At 45.6% G+C, this 19,188-nt stretch overlaps 1 protein-coding gene across 1 annotated transcript in view; it reads right to left on the bottom strand.

Annotated features, from left to right (window-relative positions):
- MYO18B (myosin XVIIIB) overlaps positions 1-19,188 on the bottom strand; it is a 235,905-nt gene that overhangs the window by 155,427 nt on the left and 61,290 nt on the right. The window contains exons 12-13 of the mRNA XM_033174542.1: positions 15,306-15,479; positions 4,976-5,066 (exon numbers count right to left, since the gene is read on the bottom strand). Of these exons, the coding sequence (XP_033030433.1) occupies positions 4,976-5,066; positions 15,306-15,479 (265 nt within the window). The remainder of the gene's footprint in view (positions 1-4,975; positions 5,067-15,305; positions 15,480-19,188) is intronic.

Here is a 19,188-nt window from a genome sequence, read left to right as displayed (position 1 = left end):
AGCCCTCAATAAAAGGCAGGCTTGTGGGGACAAGAAGGGAGCCTCACCCGAGACCAGAGTACTGCATGCATCTTGGCGGGCGACCTGAGGGGCTCCTGAATGTATGTTGGTTTATTTTGTATTTCTGTAATTTCTGTAATAAAGTTGTTTTTGTTCCCCTTCCACCTCTGCATTCCTTTGGTCCTGATATCCGTGACTGCATTTGGCAGAACAGGGACCCAAGGAAGGGCTTTTAAAAAGACCTTGCTTGCACAAAGAGTATTCAATCCTTACAAGGTTAGCAGCAGACATCAAAACTTGCTGACTGGTTGAAGCCAGATACGTATTTCATTGGAATAGATGCCACATTATGGTTTCAGCAGAGCAAGGTACCGTATTTTATGCTCCATAAGACACACTTTTTCCTTAAAAAGGAAGGGAAAATCCCTGTGCGCCTTACGGAGCGAAGGTTTCGCTCCCGCGGCCTCCCGCGGCCTCCCCCCATCCCCCGCCGTGTTCGGCGGGAGGTGGGGGGAGGCAGCGGCGATGTTGCTGGATCGTGTCAGCACCTCCGTTCACTGAAAGAAGCTTCTTTCAGCGAACGGAGGTGCTGGGCACGATCCAGCAACATCTCCGCTGCCCCGAATGCGGCGGGGGTGGGGGGAGGCAGCGGGAAGTGAAGGGGATGTTGCTGGATCATGACAGCAGCTCCATTCATGGAGCTGCTTGCACGATCCAGCAACATCTCCGCTGCCTCCCACCACCTCCCACTGAACACGGCGGGGGATGGGGGGAGGCAGAGGGAAGCGAAGGGGATGTTGCTGGACCGTGCTGGCAGCTCCATGAATGGAGTTGCTGGCATGATCCAGCAACATCCCCTTCGCTTCCCGCTGCCTCCCCCCATCCCCTGCCGCGTTCGGCGGGAGGTGGGGGGGCAGCTGCGATGCCTGCTTTGGGATTAGTGGGCGGCACGGAGGTTTGTGGAGGATTTCCTCCACCTCCCCACGCGCTGCCCGCCGATGACAAAAGCAGGCTTTTGGGATCAGTGCAAGGCACGGGGTGGTGGAGAAAACAGCGGAGATGCTGCTGCTTTCTCCACCACCCTGCGCCCCAATGCCAAAAGCAGGCTCATCCCCGCTTGCAAGCGGGGATGAGCCCCTGTGAATGGAGAAGGTGCCCCCCCCCCGCCGCCTTTTAGAGGAGGAAAACCAGGAAAATATTTTTTCCTGGTTTTTCCCCTTTAAAAAACTTGTGTTCTGGAGCACCTTATGGACCGAAAAATACGGTAAAAGGAGTGCTTCATCTCGTTCACCAGCTACAGCTGCTCCCGGATGGAGATAGCCTGACCACTGTAATCCATGCCTTGGCAACCTCAAGGTTAGATTACTGCAATATGCTCTGTGTGAGGCTGCCATTGAACCTGGTGCAGAAGCTGGTACAGAATCCAGTGGCCAGACTGCTGAAGGGGTACCTGGCCAGCAACATGGAACACCATTGTTAAAATCTCTACACTGGCTGCCCATCTGCTTCCAGGCCAGGCCAAAGGTTCTTGCAGGGGTGAAACTAAGGGGGTTTGCCAGGACTTTTGCCCTGGGTGAAGCCTCCAGAGGGAGCCATGGAGGCTCTTAGTCAGAGGACTGTCTGGGTTTCTCTCTGGCCCCCTCCTCTCTTTTCCAGACACGCTCTCATGCAAGAACCTTCCTTGCAATAATTTATAAAGCAGGATTGCAGCTCCACAGCACCATCTACTTTCAGCTTCCCACCACCCATGATAGAAAAGGCAGACATGAACTGGTTCAGGGGCCAAGCAGTGCCCCTCATGTGTTGCCATCAGCAGGTTCCTTGTTTCTATCTGCTCCAGTCCAGCACAGCCAATGGTCAGGGATTATGGGAGTCACAGTCCATGGTGTTATAGTTTTTTTGGGGGGAGACCCCCCATAAACCTTAGAAAATTATAAATGGTAGGATTTTGATTATTTGGGATTTGAAGGGAGAAATACAAGCCACAGAGGAATCCCTGGGCTATCCTATACAAAACGACCCAGTCAAGCTAGGGTCATTAAGAAATAATACAGGATCATGGAAAGCCATTGGCAATGCAATTCTTTCCCTTGCCCTGAGGGGTGAACAGAGACTGTGGGTTTGGAAGGCTGCCTGGGTAACTGGGAAAGGGAGTTTTGAGTAAAGGCTGTTAGGAAGAATAAAGGAAGATGAAAGACTGGGATCCATCTTGGACAGGCTGGAGACCATTAGCAAAGCATGTTGCCTGCCATGGGAGAAGGAGCACCTGTGGTCAGTGCTTTTTTTCTTTAAAAATGGTTAGGGGTCCTCTCATTTTCCTACTCATATTGAAATACTGCCCCTCAATGAGGCCAAACCTAGATTCACAAAATGTTTAGGGGTCTGCATACCCCCCAGAAAAAAGCACTGTCTGTGGCTATCCGCATCACCTCTGCCCAGTTCCCGGAACAAACGAAATCTCTATTTAGAACTAACTCCAGAGAATTTCAAGTCATAGCTAACAACATGCCCTACAAATTCTGAAAGTGCAGTGATACCCAAAAGCTATTCAAGTTTGTTTTAAACTCAAAAAGGAGCATCAATGTTTGGCTTTAAAAGAGGATTACTGTAGTGGCTATTGGCTACGATGGCTCTGCTCTGCCTCCACAGTGGGAGAGGCAGCAATGCTTCTGAATGCCTGAAACCACAGGGTTTGGGACAACGCTCTTGTGCTTGGGTCCTGCTTGTGGGTTTCCCACAATGGGCATCTGGTTGGCCACTGTGAAGAGAGGATGCTGGACTTGATGGGACCCCCATTGGCCTGGTCCAGCTACAGGGCCCTCTTCTTGCGCTGTTACGGCAGGCTGCATTACCACTTGGGTCACTTAAAAGGCCAAGATGATTCTTTTGCATTTGGGAAAGGAAGAATGCATGCATGCACAGCTCACAGTGAAGGTGGTATTCAAGAGAGAAGTTGCCATACACACCACATTCTCTCAAAGATGGGTGCTAAGACAGAGAAGAAACCCTTTAAGATTTGAAGGCAGAAGAAAATATCTCTGATCTAAGAACTCTGTAACTAGGGAAGGATGAATCTATTTGTTTTGGTTTCCCTTTTCCCCATGCACCCTACATTTAGTTCACCACATTTTTGCATTAGTTTATGATTTTTTTTTCCTTTTTGAAAAAATGCTCACCAGCATTTTAGGTGCATTGTTCCTAACGCAAACATTTTTGTATGCAATGATGTATACCTTTTTTGCAAGCCATATTCCTTAGATACGTGGCATTTTTGCACAAGGAGTTGTGCTCTCCACATCAATGACTGGTGTGGAATTTGGGAAGAGGATTTGCTAGCACTTTCCAAGCCTGGTCCCAATGAAGCTTTAAGAAGCATTTTCTGCAGCTGTGAAGCCACAAGGAAAAGCCACCCCCAGCCCAGCAACAACAGCAGCAGATTGACAGCACATCTATTAATTACTACAACCACCACCTTGTTGGGACACAAGAGGCAACCAAGGCTTCTCCCTCCTGACCTTTAGATCCAGCCTGTAATGAAGCCTTTTTAATAGGAAGTGTAACATCGCAAGCCTCTCTGTGTGCCCCCACCTGCTCCATATGAAGCTTGTTATTTCGACTCCCTCAAGTGGGCACATTAATCTCAACATGCTGGTAACCTTTGTGTCAATCCTGCAAAGTCACATCCATTATTAATAAGTAAACAAGTGTTGCTCTCAGCACACCACAGCTTTCACTCCACATGCTCTCTTTTTAAAAATAAAAAAGAGCAACAACAAAACAAACAAATGCATATTTACACCTATGCAGATAACAACAGGGTGTCCTCCTTAATGGGAGCAAGGACGCAGCAGGAACCAACCCAAATGCTGAAGGGGAAAGAGGCTGAACCTATGTGTGGAAATGTGCACTAACTGGGAATGGTCCATCCCAGGAAGCCTGACTCCAAGGCCCACCAACCAAGAGGCCTAACATGCTGGGAATTTCAGGTACTTCAAGGGGCTGATGAGCTCTGTAGTTGCACCTTGAAGATGGGACTTGCTTCAAAAATTAGATTGCTGGCCTGTCGGGTGCTTGAGAGCTCCCCACATTCCCCTTGGGAGTTCTGTGCAAGAAGAAGCAATATTGCAAAGAGAGGAACTGAAGACAAAGTGATGTCAGCATTAGTGGAGCTAAAAGTCAGTTAAGGCATGTGGCAGGTCTGAACTCCCCACCCCTGGCAGCTACTTGATGGTTGAGGCACACACATGATCTTTTTATTTATTTAAAAAACATTTAAATACCGCCATTCATTAACAGCAGAAAACCACATTTTAAAGCTATTGTGGAACTATGTTCTCATGCAGGAGGAGGAGAACCTCGAAGGCAAATGAAACTTCACATATAAAAAGGTACTGCTCTTCCCTGAGGTCTCCCTAGCTCTCAATGTATAACATCCAAAAAAACAAGACTTTAAGATGCTACATATTCTCTCCAACATGTTTGGACAGCAAAAGGGACAGATGATTTAAAGACACTCACCCTGATGGAGGATCACATAGGAACCCAGGAAGCTGCCTTAGACAGAGTCAGACCATTGGTCCCCCTTGCTCAGTGTTGTCTACTCTAACTGGCAGTGGCTCCCAGAGTATCAGACAGAGGACTTCCATAGTACTCCCTGGAGATGCTGTCAGAGATGGAACCTGGGACCTTCTGCATGCCAGGTGGATGTTCTGCCCCAGAGCTATGGCCCTTCCACATCTTTCTTCCACTACAAGCATCCTCCACAAATGGCATTCCCTCCATACCAAACACCCACCTCTCATTTATTCTCCAACTTTCAACAGAAGTCTTTTTTAAAATGTAGGTGTCATGGGCAAAGGACAACCCAGACAGATGCAACAACCCCTCAGCTCTTCCTATACCTCATCACATCTTTGTGATCTGGAAAGGCCTACTTTTCCAAGAGTGAGTTTGCAGTATTCAAAGCCAAACATACCTGTTGATGAGCGACACAACAGCTGCAAACAGCTCCTCATAGAGCCCTGTAGCCATCCCTTCCACGCACTCCACACCTGTCATCTTGGGACCTGAAGGAGAGAGACACAGATTGCTTAATTTTCCTGACTGTACCTTTGGGCACGGCTGCTCAGCAGTCCTCCCCTCATGCTGCTGGTTCAGAGCTTTGCTATCAAACCAGAAGCAATTTCCAAGCAGGGCAACTGCTGTGTCTGTCTGTTGCAGGAAAAAAAAACAGCAAAAGGTTTGTTTCACCTGAAGAAAACTAACTATTTGTTATGGTATAAGCCAGTCTTCACCAACCTAGTGCCCTCCAAATGTTTGAGTGACAACTGCTGTGGACACCAGCCAGCAGGGCTGTTTGATGTTGCGACTGATGGCAGATGTCATCCAAAATGTCTGTAGGGCATGAATCATAGAACTGTAGAGTTGGAAGGGACACCAAGGCTCGTCTAGTCCAACTCCTCCCTGTAATGCAGGAGGCCACTCCATCAGATGCATGAAGTATTCTAATGAGGAGAGGGGCACACAGTCTCCAATACCACCTGCACCCAAACCACCAGCATCATGTTGGAACTCTTCAACAGGGAATCAGCATGGGACACAAATTATCAGAATTAAAAATCCAAATCATGATGGACAGGTAGAGGCTTGAAGGGAATAGCCCAGCCCACTGCCATTGTCCCATACCTCCCCCAGCTTGTTTTAAAGCCATGTAAGCCCATATCCATCTTGTGGCAGTGAGTTACTGTAGTGCAAACACAGAAGATGGATGAGGAGGCTTTGTGGCCTTGCGCAATTAACCCTTCATTTAAGGCAGCTTTAAGTCCTTGCAGGAACACTTCTACCCTTGAAGAGGGCCCAGTTGGGGCTTGATTACCCAGATCATGGGATTGGGAAGATATAGACATGGCACTAATCAGTACAGGTGGAGGCTGTTGAGGCATTAAGCCTTGCCTATTTGGGCTGGGTATAAATAACAGGGCTGGAACCTAAATGCAGTGTGCCCGGATGTGGGTCAAGGTTGCTGAATTGCAAACCAGACAGAAAATCAACCCTGCTGCTGTTCCTTAGGCAGTAGCCTAAGGAGGGATTTGGGTTAGTGGTCTGGTACTATATGTTGATTGTTTGGGTAAATGTTTGTTGGGGATTGACTATTTGTTGTTGTTCAGTCGTGTCCGACTCTTCGTGACCCCATGGACCAGAGCACGCCAGGCACGCCTATCCTTCACTGCCTCTCGTAGTTTGGCCAAACTCATGTTAGTAGCTTCGAGAACACTGTCCAACCATCTCATCCTCTGTCGTCCCATTCTCCTTGTGCCCTCCATCTTTCCCAACATCAGGGTCTTTTCTAGGGAGTCTTCTCTTCTCATGAGGTGGCCAAAGTACTGGAGCCTCAACTTCAGGATCTGTCCTTCTAGTGAGCACTCAGGGCTGATTTCTTTGAGAATGGATAGGTTTGATCTTCTTGTAGTCCATGGGACTCTCAAGAGTCTCCTCCAGCACCATAATTCAAAAGCATCAATTCTTCGGCGATCAGCCTTCTTTATGGTCCAGCTCTCACTTCCGTACATTACTACTGGGAAAACCATAGCTTTAACTATACGGACCTTTGTCGGCAAGGTGATGTCTTTGCTTTTTAAGATGCTATCTAGGTTTGTCATTGCTTTTCTCCCAAGAAGCAGGCGTCTTCTAATTTCGTGACTGCTGTCACCATCTGCAGTGATCATGGAACCCAAGAAAGTGAAATCTCTCACTGCCTCCATTTCTTCCCCTTCTATTTGCCAGGAGGTGATGGGACCAGTGGCCATGATCTTAGTTTTTTTGATGTTGAGCTTCAGACCATATTTTGCGCTCTCCTCTTTCACCCTCATTAAAAGGTTCTTTAATTCCTCCTCACTTTCTGCCATCAAGGTAGTATCATCAGCATATCTGAGGTTGTTGATATTTTTTCCGGCAATCTTAATTCCGGTTTGGGATTCATCCAGTCCAGCCTTTCGCATGATTAATTCTGCATATAAGTTAAATAAGCAGGGAGACAATATACAGCCTTGTCGTACTCCTTTCCCAATTTTGAACCAATCAGTTGTTCCATATCCAGTTCTAACTGTAGCGTCTTGTCCCACATAGAGATTTCTCAGGAGACAAATGAGGTGATCCGGCACTCCCATTTCTTTAAGAACTTGCCACAGTTTGCTGTGGTCGACACAATCAAATGCTTTTGCGTAGTCAATGAAGCAGAAGTAGATGTTTTTCTGGAACTCTCTAGCTTTCTCCATAATCCAGCGCATGTTTGCAATTTGGTCTCTGGTTCCTCTGCCCCTTCGAAATCCAGCTTGCACTTCTGGGAGTTCTCGGTCCACATACTGCTTAAGCCTGCCTTGTAGAATTTTAAGCATAACCTTGCTAGCGTGTGAAATGAGTGCAATTGTGCGGTAGTTGGAGCATTTTTTGGCACTGCCCTTCTTTGGGATTGGGATGTAGACTGATCTTCTCCAATCCTCTGGCCACTGCTGAGTTTTCCAAACTTGCTGGCATATTGAGTGTAGCACCTTGACAGCATCATCTTTTAAAATTTTGAATAGTTCAGCTGGAATATCATCACTTCCACTGGCCTTGTTGTTAGCGAGGCTTTCTAAGGCCCATTTGACTTCACTCTCCAGGATGTCTGGCTCAAGGTCAGCAACCACATTACCTGGGGTGTATTGACTATTTGTGTGTGTGTTAAATGAGAAGAGGGTACATTGACTGTGTCTGTTTGGGGAGGTTTTGCACTGTTATATGTGGGTAAACGTAAAGGCCCAGTCGCGGATGACTCTGGGATTGCAGCGCTCATCTCACTTTATTGGCTGAGGGAGCTGGCGTACAGCTTCTGGGTCATGTGCGCAGCATGACTAAGCCGCTTCTGGCGAAACAGGGCAGCACTCGGGAACCCCATTTACCTTCCTGCCGGAGCAGTACCTATTTATCTACTTGCACTCTTAGAATCATAGAATCCTAGAGTTGGAAGAGACCACAAGGGCCATCCAGTCCAACCCCCTGCCAAGCAGGAAACACCATCAAAGCATTCCTGACAGATGGCTGTCAAGCCTCCGCTTAAAGACCTCCAAAGAAGCGGCTTTATCATGCTGGCCACATGACCTGGAAGCTGTACGCCGGCTCCCTTGGCCAGTAATGTGAGATGAGCGCCGCAACCCCAGAGTCGGACACGACTGGACTTAATGGTCAGGGGTCTCTTTACCTTATAAATACATATATTCCATTTTCCATCCTGTGCATAATTTTATAAACTTCTGTCATGTCCTTTTGCAGTTGTCCCCTTTTCAAACTGATCCGATTGTTAAGTTAGATATACTGAGATCTTAAATGTTGCCAACAGCTGCAGGGTTCAGCACGAGGAGCGCTCTGTCGCTCCTGTTCCTCTTGGGAGGGCAGATCTTTTCCTTGTGCATAAACCTGAATTGGGGTAGGGGACTTTGAAATATTGATTGGAGGAGAGTTTAAGGAAGGAAGAAGGGAAAGCAGGTGCCTCTTTGAGGGTTTTACATGCTCGTACCAACTTGGAATCTGAGCCCGTTGCTAAGGAAACCAACTACAGCTGGCATCTTTTCTAAATTGTTTTCAGGTCCATTCCTTGGCAAATTTCAACCACGAACAAACACTGGTTGTTACTTAGTGCACAAAAGCAGGTGGCGGCGGGGGGGGGGGAGAGGCAGTAGATGAAAAGAATTACAGAAAAGCGCGGGGGGGGGGGACCTTGTCAAGGCAAGAAACAGCAAGAAAGCTGGCCAGAAACAGCTTGTTGCCTGTCCCAGATCTCAGTGGGCAGCTAATACCTTGGTTACGCCTTACTTCTCCAACCCCCTTTTCCTGCTTTCAAATACCTGGCAGATTTACAATTCAAAGAGCTGTTTGGAAAGCCAGCTGGGCTTAGCTACCTTCAAGCCTGGTTTTTTTAAGGGCTGAAAAGCAGAAGGATTTTATTTTTAAATAACCAATCTCATTGTTTTGTATTCAAGTGGAGGGGGGAGTTACCTCTGATTGCCCCTGTTGTAGTCAAAGATTAGAGAGGGGTTTTGAAGGCAGTTTGCCTTTGACAGGGTGGCCCACAGAGTGCTAGTTAGTGGGGGGGGGGTCCTTGGATACGGGATTGTGAGCACTTCCTCTCTTCCTCCATCACTGCCTGCAAATGTGTCCACACTTACCTAATCATTGCATGTGTGCCACAATTAAGAGATGGAGAACAATGTGTGTGAGAGAGGCAGAGAGAGAAGTGATATGCAGAAAGAACCCAGAGCTCAGTGAAAGAGCACTTGGCTTTGCACACAGAAGGTCTCAGGTGCAACTTCCAGGTAAGAAAATGTGCTTGGTCAGCAGGCCTAAGCTCAGGCATAGGACAGCTACTGTCAACCAGGGCTTTTTTTTCCTGCCAGAACTTAGGTCCGGCACTTCTCCAGTGGGTGCCATTGCCATTATAAGAGAACAAGGGAGGCATTCATGGTGAGTTCTGGCACCTCTTTTTTCTAGAAAAATAGCACTGCTGTCAACCAAAGCAGACTGCATTGGATTTGGTGGGAACACAGGAAGCTGCCATGTACTGAGCCAGACAACTGAGTATTGTCTACATGGACCGGCGGTGGCTCACCAGGCACAGAGGTACCGGTATTTCCCAATCCTTTCTGGTGATGCTGGCAGGGATTGACCCTAGCACCTTTCATGTGCTAAGCAGGTGCACTGTCCCTGAACCACAGTCCTTCCTTAGACTTCGGTGTGGGGAATCTGTGGCCTTCCCAAATGTTGTTGGACTATGACTCACCCACTCCTGGCCATTGGCCATGCTGGCCCCTGGGAGCTGGAGGGATGCAGGATTTCCCTCCTTCCCAGGGATAAGGCATCTCCCCTGGTTCCTTTTACCAGGGGAAGAGCCACAACTAGCACAGTGCAGGAGGACCCAAAGTCAGTCTCCAGATGAAAGCAGGGATTCCATGTGCTGCAACAAAGCAGCTTATGGCTCACTGTGAGAAGACATGGACCAGGCCTCATGGTTCAGGGCCTGGAATCTCTAAGGAGGACCTTTTTGGCAGTAGAGCTGAGAATGGCCTCTGTGAGCCTCAGCTGCCTCTTTCTGTTTACTACACTGACAATACTGAGGTCGGTTAAGCAGGGCAGCTTCACAGATCCCTTGTTACAAGGTGAATTCCATGCTACGCAAAGGGATTAAGGACAAAACTGCTTTTACTATAATGCTGTTATACAAATCTATGGTGTGAACACACTTGGAATATTGTCAAAACAAAATAACAGTCATCAACAGGTTTTCCACACCTATCAGCTGATCACCCATTCCCACCACCCTTCTGAGTAATACCCCTCCCCACTCTCTCACTATATTTAAGGGTCTGGTGACTTCTGTTTCAGTGTATCTGAAGAAGTGTGCATGCACACGAAAGCTCATACCAAGAACAAACTTAGTTGGTCTCTAAGGTGCTACTGGAAGGATTTTTTTTATTTTATTTTGTTTTGACTATGGCAGACCAACATGGCTACCTACCTGTATGAATGAATGTACTTTATTCGGTCACAGACCAGCATAAAACAAGATATTTGCATTTATAAAAAACAATGTAAAAACAATGTAAAAAATATAAACCATGTCCTTAAAATCATTGATTAAACATAGATATAACTAATAAAATTTAGACTCGGGTATCAGTTCTATGAGATAGGCTACTAAAATATAGATCCAACAGTATTTTAGGCCACTATTTAAAGTTGATTTACATCACAGACCATCTTTCGACGTATATCTATCAAGGCTGCACAGAATCTGGCGACAGCGTAAGTGATTTCTGGGCTTTCATCCTGTAATAGCAATAAAATATTATGTTGTTCTGAAAGCCCAGGAGACTTATCTAAAATGGGTTGGATAAACCTTGCTCGGACGTCCGTATAATACTTGCCGTAGAAGAAGACATGTTCTAATGTTTCCTGCTGCCCCGCACCACAAGGGCATTTCCTTTCTTCATGGGGTATCTTCTCATAACGGCCTTCTTGGATTGCTGAAGGTAATGCCCGACATCGGGCCAAAGTGAATGCCCTTCACTGCTTTGGAATTTCAGGATTAGCTACATATGGCATTTGGGTGGTCAAATATTGTCTATTTTCACTAATCAGAAATCTTGGGGAGCTGGCCAAGTCAACTTGTCTTTGAGTGTCTACCACTCACTGTTTAATAGTGTTTCTTGCTCCTTCATACCCCATGGCAAGCAGGGTTTGTGGATTAAATCCCAGGGTTGCTATTATTTTCCCCACTGTTCCTTTCCATGTTGTTTGGAAGTCATCTTTGATGGTCAATGGAGCCAGGCCACTCGGGAAGAAGACTAGTCTCACCCAGTAATTTAAAATGGCCAGCCACACTCTTGCCTCGATTCTTAGAACTCCAGTCTCGAGGCGTATGGTGGCATTGGAGACATATCTGGGTACTTGTAAAGCAGATCTTAGGAATTTGGATTGCACCACCTCTAAAGGGGCATAGTTGGTAAATGGGCCTAATTGAGCACCATATAGCAATTGTGCAATTGACTTGGCCTCAAACAACTTTAAGGCTGCTGGTATATAATTCCCACCTTTAGACCTGAGGTACCTGAGGATAGCATTGACACTTCTCTGGGCATTCCCTGCAACGTACATGCCATGGGTTTTCCTACTTCCTGATGAGTGCAGGGCTATACCTAGATATTTAAAACAGGTAACCTGTTCAATCTTATGCCCATCTATAGACCACGCATATGTTTTGGGCCTCTTTGCGAAGACCATAATTTTAGTTTTTTGATAATTGAGCTCTAATTTGTTCTCTGTGCAATATGTAGCGAGTGTTTCATGGCTCTTTTAAGGCCGATCGGTGTTCTAGAGCAGTGTTTTTCAACCTTTTTGGGCAAAGGCACACTTGTTTCATGGAAAAAATCACGAGGCACACCACCATTAGAAAAATGTTAAAAAATTTAACTCTGTGCCTATATTGACTATATATAAAGTAATTTTTCAATTTTTCTCACGGCACACCAGGCAACATCTCGCGGCACACTAGTGTGCCGCGGAACAGTGGTTGAAAAACACTGTTCTAGAGCAGTGTTTTTCAACCACTGTTCCGCGGCACACTAGTGTGCCGCGAGATGTTGCCTGGTGTGCCGTGGGAAAATTACTTTATATATAGTCAATATAGGCACAGAGTTAATTTTTTTAACATTTTCTAATGGTGGTGTGCCTCGTGATTTTTTTTCATGAAACAAGTGTGCCTTTGCCCAAAACAGGTTGAAAAACCCTGTTCTAGAGAGGATTGCAGCATCATCTGCATAGAGCAGTACTGAAACCTGATTTCCTGCAAGTTTTGGAGGATGGAAATTTATATTAGAAAGATGAGGGATCATATCATTTATGTAATAATTAAACAGGGATGGGGCCAATATACATCCCTGCTTAACTCCCTTCTCTGTTTCTATTGCCTTGGATACATGGCCCTGGGAGGTATAACGCACTTTTAATGACGTCCCTTCATATAGCATGCGTATTAGATATAACAGACGTCTATCTATCGTGGAGGTCTCCAGTTTTCCCCATAGTTTTGTTCTGGAAATAGAATCGAAAGCTGCTCTGAAATCGATGAAGGCCACGTAAAGAGAAGCAATTTTACTAGATGAATACTTCTCTATCAGATGTTGAAGGACTAGGCATTGGTCTATAATCATACGACCTTCTCAGAATCCCGCTTGTTCATCTGCCAAAATATTTTCTTGTTGAAGCCATTCTTCCAGTTTCCGCTGCAAATGCCTTGCGTACAATTTACTTATTGTATTAAGAAGACTGATTGGTCTATAGTTGGTCGGGTCATCCTTTTTTGTATATCGGGACTATGATTGACAGCCCCCAGTCTTCAGGGATGTATCCATAAGTATCTATGCCAGTGAAAAGTGAGGCTAAAGTTGGGACCCAAAAATCTAAATTATTTTTAATGGCCTCTGCGGGTATTAGGTCTGCACCTGGTGCTTTCCCCAATTTCAGTTGGGCTATTAAACTTTCGATTTCTAATGGTGTCACAGGAGCCCATTTTGGGAGGTCCAGAATATTTTCCGGGGGTTGAGCTCTCCCCCCTGCTCTATCCCTGTAGAGTTCTCTAAAATGTGACTCCCAAATTTCTGGTGTTATGTGAGTTTCTTCCCTTGGTGGTTTATTTGGTTGGGAGCATTTTATGACCTTCCAAAAAAGGGCTGAATTGTTTGATTTAGCTGCCTGTATGACCTGTGTCCAGTTATTTCTTACTGCTTCCTTTTTTTTCTGTGCCAGCACATGCTTATAATGTCTTTTTTGATATAGGAGAGCAAGTGCAGCTGAGTGAGTTGCATTTGCAGCAAATGTTTGATGTGCGTTTATAAAGGCTTTTTTCGCGCTAATGCAGTCTTTGTCGAACCATGGTCTAGAATGATGTTGACATTGCTGATGGTATCTCTGCTCTGGCCCGCTAAGATTTCGGTGTAGTTCTTTGACCAAGTCCTTGTAGGCTGACAGGAGGGTCTCTGGCGACTCATCTTTTATCAGAGTGGTACGAATGTTCTGTAAGGTTTCCGTGTTCAACATTTTAGTAACTTTTGAACTTAGTGAGGGGGTCCATTTGGCCCGGCATAGGGTTTTTCCTACAGGCCTTAAGGTGCATTCAGGATCTCCCTCATTATGTTCCTTTTCTATGATTCCCGTTAGGTAAAGTAAGACCGGGAAGTGATCACTCTCACATCTGGCTAGAACCTCCATATTGTTTGTATATTGCAGAAGGTCTTCCGAGACAATTATATAGTCTATGGCGCTCATCCTAATTCCAGACAGGAAAGTGAACTCTGCCGGGTGGTCCTTTCCCAGGGTCCCATTTAGAATATAGAGACCTAGTTTACAGGTCATTTGGGCTAGACAGAGACCTGTAAAATTTGACATTTGATCCTTTGAGGCTCGAGTTTTTAGTGGCCCTACTGCCTCCCAGTCAGGTGGGATTTGGCCAAAACGTGTGTATAAAGTTTGATTATTCGGTCCTAGTCTAGCATTTAGGTCCCCTCCCAGTACCACCATTGCACTGGGGTTCTGTATGATGAGATCTGCCACATATCCTTCCAACTCACTCCATTGGGCTCTGATATCAGATTTCTGGCACGCTGGAGACATATATACATTTATGATTAGTAGAGTCTTCTCTTTTAGATGGAGCAGGGTAGCCATGGCAGTTGTCTTTAGGGAAGGTAGGGGCCTTGGTGTAGCACCCATTTTGGTGGAGATAAGGGTCCCCAAACCCCCTTTTGCTCTGCCGTATCTCTTTCCTGATTCAGCTCCGATTTTAAAGCAATGATACCCCTTTAATACTATGTCATTCCTGGTCCAGGTTTCCTGGATCAAGATGATGTGATATTGTGAAAGGAAATCAGTGAATTGAGTGTTCTTGGAGGCTACTGCCCACCCAGCTACATTCCAGGTTAAGAGGGTGGCCTACCTACCTGTAATTGGAATATTGTGTTCAACTCTGGCCGCCTCACCTCAAAAAGGACATTGCAAAGTTGAAAAAGGTTCAGAAAAGGGCAAGCAAAATGATAAACTCTCTTATAAAGAAAGGGTACACCAACTGGGTATTTTTATTCTAAAGATAAGGAGAGCAAGAGGGGACAGTTCAGAGGTGAATAATGTTATGCATGGTGTGGGGAAAGAGGAGCTTTTCTCTCTCTCTTATAAAACTAAAACCCAGGGAGTATCAAACAATGTATTGTGCAGAGAGAGAAGGTTTTCTTGTTCTCTCTGAATAGCAGAACCCAAAGGGGTCATCCATTGAAGCTAAATGGTGGGAAATTCAGAACAGAAACACTTCTTTACAGAGCACATAGCTAACCCATGGGATTCACTGCCACAAGATACAGTGATGCCACCAACTTGGGTAGCTTTGAAAGTGGTTTAGACAAGTTCATGGAAATTAAGTTTACCATCAACGCCTAGCCACAGAGACAGTGTGTTGCTTCCAGTATGGGAATCATGAGCGGGGAGAGTGCTGCTATTGCACTCATGTCCTGCTTGTGGACTGGCCACTGTGAGAACAGGATGCTGCACTAGATGGGCCGAGGGTAGTGGGGGGAGGGTGTCTATCTGTGCCTGTTTTGAGTTGTTTCTAAGATGGATTCAAACATGCATATTCAACCCAAGGTTGATGGAATATGACGGTGGGAGGGGAATTGTCCAAACGGAGCCTCTTTTTCCCCTGCTAACTTTGCATGAGGAAAGGCCCTTACCATCTGGCCAACCTTGGTCCTGGCTGAGCTGTCCTCTGCCTCCAGACGTGACCTGTTCAATAATCCTCTGGAGGTGGTGCTTGAAGACGGCTGTTGTGAGCTCCTCAAAATCGCAGCCAAGGACTTCCGCTGCCTTGTTGGCCCACTCAAACTGCATGAACTGCTTCCTGCCAACTGAACAGAAAGAGGAAGGGGCTTATGCTCAGGAAGCCTGTTTTCCATGTAGACTCCTTCTGGCTCACTTTTAATGCTTGAATTTGTAAAATATGAATTATTTATTTGTAATTCACAATATGATATTGATATAATTCACATATGATAGCCATCTTCAAATATCTCAAGGGTGTCACATGGAAGAGGGAACAAGCTTGTTTTCTACTGCTCCTGAGGACTCAAAACAATGGCTTCAGGTTTCAAGAAAGGAGATTCTGACTAAACATCAGGAAGAACTTTCTGATAGTGAGAGCTATTCAACAGTGGAACAGTCTCCCTCCCGTCCTTGGAAGTTTTAAAGCAGAGGTTGGATGGTCATCTGCCATGGATGCTTTAGCTGATATTCCTGCATTGCAGGGGGTTGGACTAGATGACCCTTAGGGTCCCTTCCAACTCTACAATTCTATGATTCTATTTATTTCATATCATTTATATATACACCACTCAATTGTAAGAAGAAAACCTCAGAGTGGTTTACAAAAAGAATAAAACAGCAAAATCAATAATAACTGTTAAGAACTGCTACTGAAAACATTTAAATCATATTTAAGATCAAACATAAACCAACAACAGATTAAGAACACATGTCAGTATTCTACGTATCCATGTTAGCTTGTTGAAACAAAACTGCTTTTAACAGGTGCTGAATAGTTCCCTAGGGTGGGTGCTGCCACACTAAGAAATCAATTACTCACAGTGGTACCTCAGTTTACGAACTTAATCCGTTCCGGAAGTCCGTTCTTAAACCAAGATGCGCTTTCCCTAATGAGGCCTCCTGCCACTGGAGCCCTTCCACTGTTCAGATTCCATTCTTAGACCGAGGTAAAGTTCACAAACTGGGACACTACTTCCAGTTTTGTGGAGTTTGTAAACCAAATAGTTCATAAACAGGGCTGTTCTTAAACCAAGGTACTACTGTACATGTTTTAAGTGTCCCCTATAACAAGGCCAGTTCAGCACATGGGCCTATGTGGCTAAGGGGATCAAGTTTGTAGTGTTGATGTATCCTGGGGGGGGGGTGTTTCTCTTAAGAGTGGCCAAAGAAAGAGAGTGTGGTAGCCAGAGGGAAAGAAAACCAAAGCAAGGTCATGAGGCAGACTTTTTTTTAAGAGAGGGGGGAGAAGGAAACGAATCAGGTCTCAAAATGAATTGCTGTTCACGTGCAAAGTGCTGGCGGTAATCAGCTGCAATTTGATGGCAGCCATTCATAAACGAGACATTAAACTGATGGTAGCAATTAGGTTTCATTTCACCTCTGAGTGATGCCTTCGATTTTGCCCTGCAGGAGTCATATTTCCATGTGCTGAAATGCAGCACAGCATTTGCTGGTGGCTTTGAAAGGGCATCTACAAAATAAGAGCACCCGCCCTGCCTACCCCCCTGCCTCCGGCTCTCCCCACTGCTCTCCCCTTTGGAAAGACTCTTTGTGGGACTACCCGGAAGACCTCCTGCAAGGAGCAGCCAATCCTGGAAAGAATGGGGCTAAACCCATGCCCCCCACAAAGCCAACTGGCTGAATGTATTTCCAGGGAAATCGTTTATCTCTTGGAATAATTACTTCAGCTTCATGTTTCCAAAAGAGGATCAATAGAGAGTCAAGTTGCAGAATGAGCCAGTTCGCAAAGCTTCAGACTGATAAATTGCAGAACCCACAGGCTGGCAGGAAACCAGGTCCTACACATGCAACTTGGAAGCTGGGTAGAAAGGCAATGGAGCAAGGAGAAAGGTCTCTCCCTGGGTTAAGTCTTATGGCCAGATGAAAGGAAGACAAGAAGGGAAAGAGCCACCCACATGCTGACCCGACAAACTGGCTGAAATGGTCAATCCCCTTTTCTCAGGACTAGCAATCTCTAGCAAAACAAGGCAAAACAAAAACCTCAAACCCTAAAATTCCAAACCACAATTCCCCAGATTCCTTTCATTCATTTTTTGGAGGGGGAGAACCATGATAGTTTAAGTATGTCTTCCTTTATGCATAAAAACGTAAGTCTTTCATCACACAGCCTCTGTGGAAGGATTTGCATCACGGTCCTGGATTTGCATGAACTCAGGGCAGGGGGGCTAAAAAGAAGACAATTTTTAAACAACAGCAGACACTTCAACAATGCAGGGAAAGAGAGAGAAGAACTGTGAGCATATGGGGGATTTGAAGGAGTTGTGGGGATTGTTGATGTGTGTGTAGCATCTGCTCTTGGGTTTTCTTCTTTTAATAGACTTGCAGCAGAGTTTTGTTTTAATTGAGTATCTACACTGATCAAATACAAATATAAAGTAACATAATCATTTCCTCTTCCAGCCATCTGGCCAGAGACCTAATGCTGATTCATGCTCATTTACATACTGACACTTTACACTTTGACCCTTATTGATCACATGCTCTTTATAATGGCTCCTGTTGCTGGGTAGATTTTTCTGTTGCCTAGCAACCTGTTCAAGACCAATTATCAAGTTCTTTCTATTCTTTCTAGAATATTCCAACAGGGATATGGGCATTAAAGGGGGGATGGGGGCAGGGGTGAAACCATGCTTCATTTCACCTGGGCCAAAAACCCAGTTTGACACCTCCTCCACACACATTTGCGTACACACAGGTTGGGAGACTCAATGGTGTCCCTCTGGAGGCTTCACCTGGAGCAAAAAAAAAAAAAAAACCAAAACAAAACATAGCTATGGCACTGGATGGGGGCATTGGGTGAAGTGCAAAGTGGGGATTGGCGAGCGGGGTGGGGAGTTTAGCAAGGGTGCAGGGTAGGTGGGGCTGGCAAACAATGCAAGCAAGAGCAGCAGGCCCTAGGAGTTGACATGTGCTCTGAAGCTCCTTGACTCCAACAGTCCTTACTAGAACATGCTGAAACCACTGGGCTCTTAATGGCAGCTACTGTCCTAGTAGGCTGGAGCATGGAGCTAGACAGGTGGTGTTGCTCCAGCAATGAAGCCAGTCAGACCAGGGAGTTTATAGAGGAGCTGAAGCCAGGCCCTGATCCAGGCAGATGCTTCCATGCACTTCCACGTTCTTCTGAGTAGCCTTTTTGGGCAGTCAGCTGGGCACTTCAGTGCCATCCCTAAAGTTTCTGCCTAGGTCCCCATCTCCACCTGCATGCACACGGAACTGGCCTCCCATTTGGTTGCACAAACAGGGATTTAGCCTTTGACCTAAGGATCTTGTGCCTAGAGGGGCACGTTCCTCATGTTGGCTTCTGTGCCACTTTTTTTTCTTCATTAGGGGCATTATTTACACATTGCCGCTGCCACCCCAAAAAAAGAGGACACAGAATTGCACACAATTTTCATGTGCTAATTTATATGTATAGATCAAGGAGAAAGTCAGTTCAGCTCACATTTCAAGGCAACCAAAATTCATACCTACTTTGTGGGTGCAGTTCTCCAGACAACCAACGTTTACAACAACAAAAATGCATATATTAGGAAAAATTGTGCATAAAGATGAATATATTTGTGAAAGTAATACACAAATGTGCCTTGTGTTTGGGGAAATTGCTTGCAAAACTGTATAGTATTAGTCAAAATTACATATAAAAATGTGTTTATTGGGAAAAATTAATGCGAACATTCTGATGGATTTTCAAAAAAGAAAATCACAAATTGCTGTGGAAATGTGGAGAACTGAATTTAAGTTTGGAAAAAATGAGAAACTGAAAGAATCAAAATT

Source organism: Lacerta agilis, chromosome 17, assembly GCF_009819535.1.
Source record: "Lacerta agilis isolate rLacAgi1 chromosome 17, rLacAgi1.pri, whole genome shotgun sequence".
Classification (NCBI taxonomy): Eukaryota; Metazoa; Chordata; class Lepidosauria; order Squamata; family Lacertidae; genus Lacerta; species Lacerta agilis.
The sequence above is the reverse complement of the archived record's forward strand: the minus strand, read 5'-3'. Positions and strand labels throughout refer to the sequence as shown.